The following is a 13,372-nucleotide window of genomic DNA, read 5'->3' on the forward strand; positions in this document are numbered from 1 at the left end:
ATTATGTTAGTACGATAGTACATTATGATAGTACGTCAGTACGTTATGTTAGTACGTCAGTACATTATTTCAGTACGTCAGTACATTATGTTAGTACGATAGTACATTATGTTAGTATGTCAGTACATTATGTTAGTATGATAGTACATTATGATAGTACGTCAGTACGTTATGTTAGTACGTCAGTACATTATTTCAGTACGTCAGTACGTCAGTACATTATGTTAGTACGATAGTACGTCAGTACATTGTTAGTACGATAGTACGTCAGTACATTGTTAGTACGATAGTACGTCAGTACGTTATGTTAGTACGTCAGTACGTTATGTTAATACGTCAGTACGTTATGTCAGTACATTAGTACAATAGTACATTATGTTAGTATGATAGTACAATATGTTAGCACGATAGTACAATATGTTAGGACGATAGTACAATATGTTAGCACGATAGTACAATATGTTAGCACGATAGTACATTATGTTAGTACGATAGTACAATGTTAGTACGGATAGTACAATGTTAATACGTCAGTACGACAGTACGTCAGTACGATAGTATATTATGTTAGTACGATATTATGTTAGTATGATAGTACAATATATCAGTACGATAGTACATTATGTTAGCATGATAGTACAATATGTTAGCACGATAGTACATTATGTTAGTACGATAGTACAATGTTAGTACGGATAGTACAATGTTAATACGTCAGTACGACAGTACGTCAGTACGATAGTATATTATGTTAGTACGATATTATGTTAGTATGATAGTACAATATATCAGTACGATAGTACATTATGTTAGCATGATAGTACAATATGTTAGCACGATAGTACATTATGTTAGTACGATAGTACAATGTTAGTACGGATAGTACAATGTTAATACGTCAGTACGACAGTACGTCAGTACGATAGTATATTATGTTAGTACGATATTATGTTAGTATAATAGTACAATATATCAGTACGATAGTACATTATGTTAGCATGATAGTACAATATGTTAGCACGATAGTACATTATGTTAGTACGATAGTACAATGTTAGTACGGATAGTACAATGTTAATACATCAGTACGACAGTACGTCAGGACGATAGTATATTATGTTAGTATGATAGTACAATATATCAGTACGATAGTACATTATGTTAGCATGATAGTACAATGTTAGCACGATAGTAAATTCTGTTAGTACGATAGTACATTATGTTAGCACGATAGTACAATATGTTAGCACAATAGTACATTATGTTAGCACGATAGTACAATATGTTAGCACATTATGTTAGTACGATATTATGTTATTATGATGGTAAAATATATCAGTACGATAGTACATTATGTTAGCACGATAGTACAATATGTTAGTACGTTCGTAAATTATGTTAGTACGATAGTTTAATATGTTAGTACGTCAGTACGTCAGCACATTGTTAGTACGATAGTACAAAATGTTAGCACGATACTACATTGTTAGTACGATAGTACAATGTTAGTACCATCGTACAATGTTAGTACTTCAGTACGACAGTACGTCAGTACGATAGTACATTATGTGAGTACGATATTATGTTAGTATGATAGTAAAATATATCAGTACGATAGTACATTATGTTAGCACGATAGTACAATATGTTTGCACGATAGTACAATATGTTAGCACGATATTACATTATGTTAGTACGATAGTACGTTGTTAGTATGTCAGTACATTATGTCATTACGTCAGTACGTTATTCCAGTACGTCAGTACGTTCTAGCAGTACGTCAGTACGTCAGTACGTTATGTCAGTACATTATTAAGCGATTTCAAACAAAAACCTCGCCCTACTCCTCTTCCAGTAGAAAAGACTCAAGTCACTTTTTTCAATAAAGTTTATTTTGTTTTACATTCATATTTATAAACAGGAGGAATGTTGAAGCGATGACTCAGCAGAAATATAAGCCCCCACCCACCCTGTGTTCTGTGGGTGGGGTCAAACAAAGAACTCCTCTCTGCAATCTGATTGGACGTTGTCATGGTTACAGCTCTTCTCTTGTTGCAAAGTAAAAGTCTTTAGTTTAAGTTTTCAGTTCTTCCACCGAATTTGCTGAAAGAGAAGAAAACAAGGAGTGAGCGACAGGATACACGATGAAGAATCCCCCCCTCCTCCTCCTCCTCTCCCCCCTCCTCACCTGGTTGTTGAGCAACTCCTCGATCTTCCTTTCCTCCGCTGACCCTCTCTCCACCTTCCCGCGGTATCCAAGCAACTGCTGCCGGTCCTTCAGGTCTCGGTATGTCTGATTGGTCCAGAAACACGACAGTCAGTCATCATGACATCACATCATTAATATAAACAGGTGTCTGGTTTGATGATTCTTATTGGTCTAATACATTTAAATATAGATTATTAATGTTAAAAGTCTCACGTTGATGACGATGTCATGACATTTATGTTTCTGAGCCAAAGTGATCCTCAACTCCGCATCATCAACCAGCGCCACGTAGTCCTGCAGCACCTGTCAATCAAATAACACACCTGCTAATCAAACACTTTGAAAAACACCTGTTTTTATTTTTGATAGGTGGTAATGTTAGTTTGGCCCCGCCCCCCTCACCTGTGTGGGGGCAGAGTTTTTCTGCAGGATGTCGACGACTCGTTGGAAGCCGAGCGGTGATTTTTTCCTGGTGAAGCCGAGCCAGTTCCTGCTGGTGAACAGAGCATCGACGTCCGACCAAGCCTTCAGCTTTGCCCGGGCTGCCAACGCCGTCACAAAGTACTGCTTCTCCGAAATCTGAGGTCAAAGGTCAACAATGTTAGAGAACGAAGACTTAGTAACTTCAATATGTTTAAACAACGTCCCTTCAAACCTTGAAGGTCTGGCGGACATTCAATGGACTGCTGTAAGTTCCCTGCAAACAGAAAGCAAACGGGGTCAGGTGGTTTAAATAGTGCTGGTTAGTCTAACATCAGCCTGGTTTAGGTAAACTCAGACTAACCTCAGCGTCAGAGTAGTGGTAGAAGCAGCAGTAGTACAGTGTTGTGATCAGCGGCATGTTGAGGATTGAAGCTCTTCTTGGAAACTTCTGGAAGATTTCCACCTTCCCGCCGCGCTCAGCCTGCCGATCGGTTGCCTGGCAACAACGCAGAGGAGAGTTAAATTGAGAAAGCAATAAAACATATGTTTTAGTCATCACATTAGGATTCACTAATGGGCCGCCGGAATATCGGGGCGTCGTACTAATGGGGCGTCGGACTAACAGGGCGTCATACTAACAGCGCTTCGGACTGACGGGGCGTCATACTAACGGGGCGTCATACTAACGGTGCTTCGGACTGACGGGGCGTCGGACTAACGGGGCGTCGGACTAACGGGGCGTCGGACTTGTCAGACGTTCCTCTGTAGTTTACCGTTAAGACATTCCTGCTGCCAACACCATGTTTGTTATCTTTAAGGCCACCTGTGACAATTTCATCACGACTGTGCGCCCCAATGACATAATTTGCGACGCCCCGGCTGTAAGCAACCCTGGTGGTGTGACATTCACATAGATTCAACCCTGGTTGAGAAAAAGTCTGAACTGGTTCTAACTGGTTCCCTGCGTGTTGCTGACCTCGATGATGATTTGTCTCTCCAGCAGCGTGTAGTGATCCTGAATGTGTGCCGTGTCTTCTGGAGAAAATGGAAGACTGGAAACAGAGGATTTGTACACGGGTTGAAGTAAAGTTAGTAAACATCAATTCAGAGTACTTTTACACGTGGTGAAGTAAAGTTAGTAGAGTCACCTGAGGCAGCTCTTCAGGAAGTCCCGCCTTTTGTTTTCGTCGATGATGCTCAGGTGTTCTTTATACTGCAGCAGCTGTCGCTATGGAAACACACAGGAAATGATATCAGCTGTGCACTGCTGTGGTGCGGTGTGTGCTATAACTGTGTACTGCCGGCGTGTACTAGTACTGTGTTGTACGTACCGCCACGTCCTCCGTTCTGTCCAGAGCTCTAAGAAGAACCAGAACACATCAGATAAATACTTCTTCACACCAGGTGAGTCCAGACAGCTGTGGCCGTCATTACAGAAATATATCATCGTCTTAAGTCAAAGACAGAAACACTCCCTAAACCTGAGGAGACCCTGCAGCCAATCACAGCTCAGACTCTACACTGTGTCCTCTTATCTTAACAATCCTAAATCTGTCCTGCTGTCCAGGTTTGTACACGTGTGTGTGTGTGTGTACACACACACACACACACACACACACACACACACACACACACACACACACACACACACACACGTAAATAGACTGCATTTATAAAGCGCTTTGCGATCACTCAAAGCTTTCACACACATTCCAAATAATATAAGGACACTTCGACATGCTGACTGCAGGCTGGGCATCGAACACCGACCCTCTGACCACTGGACGACCACTTTACCTCCTGAGCCACAGCCGCCGTGTGTGTGTACAGGTGTGTGTGTACAGGTAGAGGTGTGAGCAGACCTGAGCAGCTCCAGCAGCAGCCTCTGGGCTCTGGTTTCAGTCAGATAGGAGATGAAATGTCTCAGAGCCGTCTGTCTGGACTCCAGCTCCCGGAACAAAACCTCTAAACACCAGGACAGATCCAGGAGCAGCGCATCGCGACAAACACAAAATAAAACAGAAACTTGTTATAAGTAGTGACAAACATTTAAGTCACATATTTATATATTTTTACTGTGTAACATGTTTCCTCTGTGGATCATTTATTTCAGAGTCTGGACCCGGAGGCTCACCTTTACTCAGAGTCCTCTTTAAATAAATTAAAACCTGAAAGGAAACAAAAAAATGTGTGTTGTCAGTTGTTTTGATAAAGTTGTTAATAAAGTTTATATATTGATAATGTTGTTTTGCATCAGGTTATAAATAAAGTTACAGCAGTGATGACGTTGCCGTCGTGTGCACAGACGGCATAATCCAGCAGTAGCAGTTTGTCCTGAAGAGACCGAAACTTCTCCAGAGACACGACCTAAAACATGTACAAATACACAGTAGTACACTGTAAAACATGTACAAATACACAGTAGTACACTGTAAAACATGTACAAATACACAGTAGTACACTGTAAAACATGTACAAATACACAGTAGTACACTGTAAAACATGTACAAATACACGGTAGTACACTGTAAAACATGTACAAATACACAGTAGTACTACACTGTATTTATACTTTGTTACCTTTCCCTGCTGCATTCTCTGGACCGTCTCCTCAGGCGACCAATCACTGACGTAATCCTGACATCACAACAAGAACACGTCGTTAGTGCTCCACAATGATCCAATTAGCAGAGTTAAATCAGAATATTTTGTACCTTATATTCAGATTTGGGTTTTCGGAGTTCTGGAGCGTAGAGCCTGACAGAGGAGTCGCTGAGTGCTACAACACAAACACAACAGCATCAGTCAAACTCACTCATTCACTCATTCACTCACTCATCTCTATTTCATACTCACAGTCAGTGAATGTCGGGAAGTTTCCTCCTTTAGTTTTTCCTGCAGAGAAAAAGATACAACCTTTAGTTTCATTAATTCTATCTCACCTCTCCACCTGTCTCCCCTCTCCACCTGTCTCCCCTCTCCACCTGTCTCCCCTCTCCACCTGTCTCACCTCTCCACCTGTCTCACCTCTCCACCTTCTCCCCTATCCACCTGTCTCCCCCTCTCCACCTGTCTCACCTCTCCACCTGTCTCCACCTGTCTCCCCTCTCCACCTGTCTCCCCTCTCCACCTGTCTCCCCTCTCCACCTGTCTCTCCTCTCTACCTGTCTCTCCACCTGTATCTCCTCTCCACCTGTCTCCCCTCCCCACCTGTCTCACCTTTGAACAGAGAGCTCAGAGAGTACCCTGAGTGACTCTTGCTGATCGTCGCTGTGTCTGTGGTGATTTTGGGGAAGGCGGGCTCTCTGTCTGTCCTCTGATTGGACGCTGCAGTCTCATTGACCGACCAGGAGATACCTGAAGAGTCACAGGAGAATGATGCACACCCTGCAGCCAATCACAGCTCAGACCCTACACAGATGTTTAATAATAATAACAATAATCTTACTCCCGACAGGCTCCCCGCTCCAGCTGACCTTCTCCACATCGTCTTCATCCTCGTCTTCTTCCACCAGGCGGCGGATGCTGTTCACTGCCTGCTTTGACTCTTTTAACTGAACAACACAAACACAATACGGAGCTGCAGAGACGACGTATTTCCATAGTCCTACCCACCCTGACTACGGAGTATAAACATAGTATTTATAATAATAATACATTTAATTTATACAGCGCTTTTCGAGACCTCAAAGCTGCTTTACAATAGTAGGGGAAGTGGGAGGAGGGGTTAGGACGAGGGAAGAAAGGGTTGACCTGCACTCAGGTCAAGGAGGATTAGGATGTTGAGTGAACCGGTATCAGCAGAGGTGAAAAGGTCGATGAGGACTTTGAGTAATGCCGTTTCTGTGCTGTGGAGGGGGCGAAAACCAGACTGGAGGGTTTCAAAAAGGTGATTGGCATGGAGGTGGGAATGGAGTTGTTTGGCAACAATGCATTCCAATGTTTTTGACAGGAAATGGAGGTTTGAGATTCGGTGGTAGTTGTTGAGAGGTTTTCGGGTTTTACTCAGACTTGGCAGCGGTGAGGGAATCTTTGTAGGCTTCTTGGTGGACTGTAAGGGAGGTTCTTTTTGGCGAGACGTTCAAGTTTGCGGCCAGTCTGTTTCATTTTGCGCAGTGTGGGTGTGAACCAGGGTGAGGAGGTGTTGAAAGAGACAGTTTTCCTTTTGAGGGGGGCTAGAGTGTTGAGGGAGGTAGACAGGGTGGAGTTTAGGAGGTTCGTAATATCGTCGGGTGAGGTGATGGTTGTGTCCAGGTGGAGAGTAGAGGAAAGCAGGCCAGAGAGATGGTGGAGATCGACGGCATGGAGATTACGGAATGTGATTTCTCTGAGGGGGCGGGGGTGGGGGGTGGGGGAAGCAATGGTAAATTGTATGAGTTTGTGGTCTGAGAGGGGAAAGGGGCATGGGTAGAGGTCGAGTACTGGGAGGTTTGTTGAGCAGATGATGTGTCCTTTGTCGTGGGTGGGGAAGGTGACATGTTGGGTGATAAAAATTGTCCAGTAGAGAATTCAGCTGAGAGTTTGCAGGTGGGGGAGTCCATGTGGATGTTAAGGTCACCGAGCAGTAACAGGCGTGGGGAGATGGATGAGGCTAGTGTGAGGAGTTCAGTAAAATCAGAGAGGAAGGAGGGATGAGTTTTAGGAGGCCGGTAAATGAGAATAACTGTCATTGAGGAGAGGGCTTTGAAGGCAAGGAACTCAAAGGATGGTACTGGGGGGAGGGTGAGTTCTGTGATCCGGAAGTTCTGATTGTAGATAACAGCAAGGCCACCACCACGATGGGTGAGGCGGGGTTTAGTGATGTTTGATTGAGGGAGAAGAAGTCATTGGGTTGTTGCCAGGTTTCAGTGAGCAGAAGAAAATCCAGGGTTTTGTCAAGGATGAGTTCGTGCAGGATGGGGGCTTTATTGTTGATTGACTGGAGGTTGAGGAGGGCAAGGTTGGTTGAGAGGGAGGGTGGTGCGGTGGTGGCAGGCTGGAGAGGTCTGATGTTGTCTAGATTAGATGTTGTTGGTGTGAGACGGCGGAGAGAGGAAAAGTCCGTTCCAGGTTTTCTTTGCTGCCGGGAGTGCAGCAGTCGAGTGGTGTTCCCAGTATATGTTGTGGTAGAGGGTGCGCTCTGATGACGCGTCAGATGTGCGACGGTACGTGGAGCTGACCAGATGGTTGTAATGGATTGTCGGTGCTGGAAGTAAACAAACCTACGGCGAGTGCTACGGCGTATGTATTTATACGCTGTACTACAGAGTATAAACAGTATTTATACGCTGTACTACAGAGTATAAACAGAGTATTTATACGCTGTACTACAGAGTATAAACAGAGTATTTGTACGCTGTACTACAGAGTATAAACAGAGTATTTGTACGCTGTACTACAGAGTATAAACAGAGTATTTATACGCTGTACTACAGAGTATAAACAGTATTTATACGCTGTACTACAGAGTATAAACAGTATTTATACGCTGTACTACAGAGTATAAACAGTATTTATACGCTGTACTACAGAGTATAAACAGAGTATTTGTACGCTGTACTACAGAGTATAAACAGAGTATTTATACGCTGTACTACAGAGTATAAACAGAGTATTTGTACGCTGTACTACAGAGTATAAACAGAGTATTTATAGGATGTACTACATGCTGTACTATAGATGTCTTACCCTGCTGAACTCGTCGTCTTCATCATCGAAGGTGAAAGCTTTAAACTTAGAGCTGTTCCAGTAGTCTTCCTCGTCTGCTTTACTCTTCATCATCTGGACACACAACAACACATACTTTATTTAAAACGTCATCACAAACAGGAACAATAAAGACACATTTATATCCCTGTCATTTCCTCTAGGAACTGCAGCTCCTCATCTGTCCACCAGGTATCCTCACCCTCACCTGTCCTCAGATTCACCTGTCCTCACCAGTAGTCAGGCCAACAGCTGATCACCAGCCTTCACTGAGCAGTACAATCTGCAGTGGAAAACCAAATTGAGAAAAACACCTGGTACCAAAAGTGAATCTAGTCGAGCAGAGCCTGTGTGTATTTTGTGTATTTTATGTGAATTTATGTATTCATGGTGTGTATTTTTTGTATATTTGTGTTTATCTTGTGTGTATTTTTCATGTATTTGTGTATATAGTGTGTTTATTTTTCGTGTGTATATTTCGTGTATTTGTGTGTATTTTCTGGAGGTTTATATTATATTATATTATATTTATCTGTCTGACAGCAGGAATAAGGTTAGCATGCTATGGTTAGCGTGCTAGCAGGCTGTACCGGATGTAACTTTTTTTCACGTTAACAAACGGCGGGAACAGTGAGTTCGCCACACGCGGACATTTCACCTGTATATCAATCAGACAGATTCATATTTAAATACATGATAAAAGTGATAAACAATCAGCTGTTTTTACCTTGAGCTGCAGCTGCTCCTCTTCTTCTCTGACGGAGGTTTCACAGCTTCCGGCAGCGCGGAGGCTGCTGGGAGTTGTAGTGAACACTGACACGGCAGAAGTGGTCAGCAGAATGCTCTGGTTTTAATTAAAAATACAATTATTAAAGTCGTTTTTGAAGATTTTTTGATGTTAAATTGATCAAATAGATAAAGAGAGTTCTGTACATGTATTTAAGATTACATATAAATCCAATAAACTGGACAAATTAGTTAAAAATGATCAAATATAAGACATAAAACATTGATTGGTGATATTGGGGGAAACAGGCATAAGAACATTTATAACATTTTAATAATAATGAAAACAAACAAAAAAACATATTTGATGATATAAGATTTATTGTAAGATTCTGATCTTTTTTAATTCTGGTTCAGCCCTGTTACTTTGTTTTGAAAAGTGCTGTATGACTAAAGTTTATTATTAGTTGGAGTTGTTTTACTTTGAAAGCCCTTAGAGGAAGTGATCAAAGTGTGGGAAGTTATTTTTAAGCTTCAGAGTCAGAGACTCTCAGGAAACATTTAAAGAGGTAAATGTAGGGTAGAAGTACAGTGAATACAGCAGTATAATAACTTCAGTGATGGCTAAATGGGGTGAAGGAGATCCTCGATGGATTGTTGAGCAGAGAGCCGACGGCACCAACGTCAACAACTGGCACTGGTCTGTTTTTATTATTATTAATATTATTTGTTTTATTTTCATTATTAATGTTTTATTATTGTTTTCATGTATTTAAAGTGAATCACAGACAAGAAACTCAAACATCATCTGATGGATGAAAGTTTGAACATGTTTTTAAAAAACGTTCACAGTTTGTGTGTGTGTGTCTGGGTGTGTGTCTGTGTGTGTGTGTGTGGGTGTGTGTGTGTGTGTTATTTGACCCCCCCCCAACTGGTTCAGCTGTTCAGATATTTTTAAATAGCCTGATGATGTCAGAGAGCAGGCGGGCTGTAATCAGTTGGAAGATTTTAGGGGAGCTAAATGGACAACCTCTGATAGAAACCGCCTTTGTTAAATTTACAAGTGGGGGATTTACTGACATATTTAATGTGGTAGAACAAAACGTTAAAATCTCTTTTTTTGCTGACAAATTTCTGAGTTTTAGGACTCATAACGCTGACTCATGTCAGGGTTTAGGACTCATAACGCTGACTCATGTCAGGGTTTAAGACTCATAACGCTGACTCATGTCAGGGTTTAGGACTCATAACGCTGACTCATGTCAGGGTTTAAAGACTCATAATGCTGAAACATGTCAGGGTATAAGACTCATAACGCTGACTCATGTCAGGGTTTAAAGACTCATAACGCTGACTCATGTCAGGGTTTAAAGACTCATAATGCTGAAACATGTCAGGGTATAAGACTCATAACGCTGACTCATGTCAGGGTTTAAAGACTCATAACGCTGACTCATGTCAGGGTTTAGGACTCATAACGCTGACTCATGTCAGGGTTTAAGACTCATAACGCTGATTCATGTCAGGGTTTAAAGACTCATAATGCTGAAACATGTCAGGGTTTAAAGACTCATAATGCTGAAACATGTCAGGGTATAAGACTCATAATGCTGACTCATGTCAGGGTTTAAAGACTCATAACACTGACTCATGTCAGGGTTTAGGACTCATAACGCTGACTCATGTCAGGGTTTAAGACTCATAATGCTGAAACATGTCAGGGTTTAAGACTCATAACGCTGACTCATGTCAGGGTTTAAAGACTCATAATGCTGAAACATGTCAGGGTATAAGACTCATAACGCTGACTCATGTCAGGGTTTAAAGACTCATAATGTTGAAACATGTCAGGGTATAAGACTCATAATGCTGACTCATGTCAGGGTTTAAAGACTCATAACGCTGACTCATGTCAGGGTTTAGGACTCATGACGCTGACTCATGTCAGGGTTTAAGATTCATAACGCTGACTCATGTCAGGGTTTAAGACTCATAACGCTGACTCATGTCAGGGTTTAGGACTCATAACGCTGACTCATGTCAGGGTTTAAGACTCATAATGCTGAAACATGTCAGGGTTTAAGACTCATAACGCTGACTCATGTCAGGGTTTAAAGACTCATAATGCTGAAACATGTCAGGGTATAAGACTCATAACGCTGACTCATGTCAGGGTTTAAAGACTCATAATGTTGAAACATGTCAGGGTATAAGACTCATAATGCTGACTCATGTCAGGGTTTAAAGACTCATAACGCTGACTCATGTCAGGGTTTAGGACTCATGATGCTGACTCATGTCAGGGTTTAAGATTCATAACGCTGACTCATGTCAGGGTTTAAGACTCATAACGCTGACTCATGTCAGGGTTTAGGACTCATAACGCTGACTCATGTCAGGGTTTAAGACTCATAATGCTGAAACATGTCAGGGTTTAGGACTCATAACGCTGACTCATGTCAGGGTTTAAGACTCATAACGCTGACTCATGTCAGGGTATAAGACTCATGACGCTGACTCATGTCAGGGTTTAAAGACTCATAATGCTGACTCATGTCAGGGTATAAGACTCATGACGCTGACTCATGTCAGGGTTTAAGATTCATAACGCTGACTCATGTCAGGGTTTAAGACTCATAACGCTGACTCATGTCAGGGTTTAGGACTCATAACGCTGACTCATGTCAGGGTTTAAGACTCATAATGCTGAAACATGTCAGGGTTTAGGACTCATAACGCTGACTCATGTCAGGGTTTAAGACTCATAACGCTGACTCATGTCAGGGTATAAGACTCATGACGCTGACTCATGTCAGGGTATAAGACTCATGACGCTGACTCATGTCAGGGTATAAGACTCATGACGCTGACTCATGTCAGGGTTTAAGACTCATAACGCTGACTCATGTCAGGGTTTAAGACTCATAATGCTGAAACATGTCAGGGTTTAAGACTCATAACGCTGACTCATGTCAGGGTTTAGGACTCATAATGCTGACTCATGTCAGGGTTTAAGACTCATAACGCTGACTCATGTCAGGGTTTAAGACTCATAATGCTGAAACATGTCAGGGTTTAGGACTCATAACGCTGACTCATGTCAGGGTTTAAGACTCATAGATAAGTATCATATGGGCGTGGCTACACATGGCAGCCAGGGTTCAACTGTTCAGTGATGATTCAGAAATGTAACTCCCTCTCTATCTATATATATATATATTATCTATCTTATCTTCTCTCTCTATATATATATATCTATATTATATATATTATATTATATATATACTTTATTATATATATATATATTATATATATAATATAATATATATTATATTATATATATATATAATATATATTTATATATTATGATGCTGACCTTTGAAACAACCAACCTGGATTGGAACTTGCAGTCCAGCTGACCTGACACGTGGTCGCCTGCATGGACTTGTGGTGTGTCCGTGGAGGGGATCCGTCTGCACAGCACTTTCTTTCTGACATGTCTGAAATGTACAAAACACAACTTTACTAATAAATCTTTCAAACCAGCTTGAACCTGTATTGCATGTTTATACATGTCTGCGTAAAGAACATATCTAATAACATTCATAATAAAAGATGTGGTTGAATTGATTGAGAGAGCAATGATATCAAATTAAACAAATATATGAATTATGTACATGCATGTGGTGATTGTATGTTTAATACGTCATGTGCAGGTCTACTGGTACTACAACTGTAATATACAGCTGACGTAAGTCTGTATACTTACTGCTGTACACACAGCTCCCTCCCCAGTGTGGACGTCCAATAGATGGTCGCTGATCATACAGGTGTCCTCAGTTCTGTCAGTGGCTTCATTCACCAATGTTTCAACACCTCTGTAATAATAGGGTGATCGTTAAACGTTAAATAGACTCACGCTTTTACTCAAACTACAGAATAAAATGGGGAAGCCTGTTATAAACATTGAATCTATACTTAATTAAGCTAATGAAGTGTAATTAGCTAAAGTTATTAATACTACAAACAATAACACAGATATCGGCTAGGGCCTGGTGTAAACTCGTTACATACAGTAGGTCTAGACCGATGATGGCTTTATGCTTGAAACAATAAATACAGTAAACAAGTAGCACGGCTTACCTTCGCTCTCTCCCTTCTGGAGAATGCACTTCGTTGTCTCTCTGGTGGAGGACTCTGCACCGGCGGACGTGTTTGAGTCGGCGTGCTGGCTTGTGCTGGCTTGTGCTGGCTGGTGTCTCGGCAGTATTGTAGGCACAGCTTCTGCGTTCAGTTTTAAATTCTTTTTGAATCTCATTTCCTTGGCGA

At 41.6% G+C, this 13,372-nt stretch overlaps 1 protein-coding gene across 6 annotated transcripts; it reads right to left on the reverse strand.

The window, feature by feature from the left end:
• Positions 1–1,870: 1,870 nt before the first annotated feature.
• vipas39 (VPS33B interacting protein, apical-basolateral polarity regulator, spe-39 homolog) lies at positions 1,871–9,134 on the reverse strand. Of its 6 annotated transcripts, none has more exons than XM_029426327.1 (20): positions 9,045–9,134; positions 8,542–8,600; positions 8,300–8,392; positions 6,081–6,186; positions 5,852–5,989; positions 5,489–5,527; positions 5,347–5,411; positions 5,213–5,269; positions 4,907–4,999; positions 4,767–4,800; positions 4,495–4,597; positions 3,964–3,991; positions 3,781–3,854; positions 3,609–3,684; positions 2,994–3,128; positions 2,865–2,906; positions 2,612–2,788; positions 2,423–2,512; positions 2,189–2,293; positions 1,871–2,103 (listed from the first exon to the last, which is right to left on the reverse strand). In XM_029426327.1, the coding sequence occupies exons 3-20, from the start codon at positions 8,390–8,392 to the stop codon at positions 2,083–2,085; spliced, it is 1,476 nt and encodes a 491-aa protein (XP_029282187.1). In that variant the 5' UTR covers positions 8,542–8,600; positions 9,045–9,134; the 3' UTR covers positions 1,871–2,082. The 6 variants fall into 6 exon arrangements, with proteins under 6 accessions (XP_029282187.1, XP_029282184.1, XP_029282188.1 ...); XM_029426324.1 differs by having other exon boundaries at positions 8,526–8,600; XM_029426328.1 differs by having other exon boundaries at positions 8,552–8,600; positions 9,045–9,129.
• Between the last annotated feature and the right edge of the window lie 4,238 nt (positions 9,135–13,372).

This window comes from Cottoperca gobio, unplaced genomic scaffold, assembly GCF_900634415.1.
Source record: "Cottoperca gobio unplaced genomic scaffold, fCotGob3.1 fCotGob3_155arrow_ctg1, whole genome shotgun sequence".
NCBI lineage: Eukaryota > Metazoa > Chordata > Actinopteri > Perciformes > Bovichtidae > Cottoperca > Cottoperca gobio.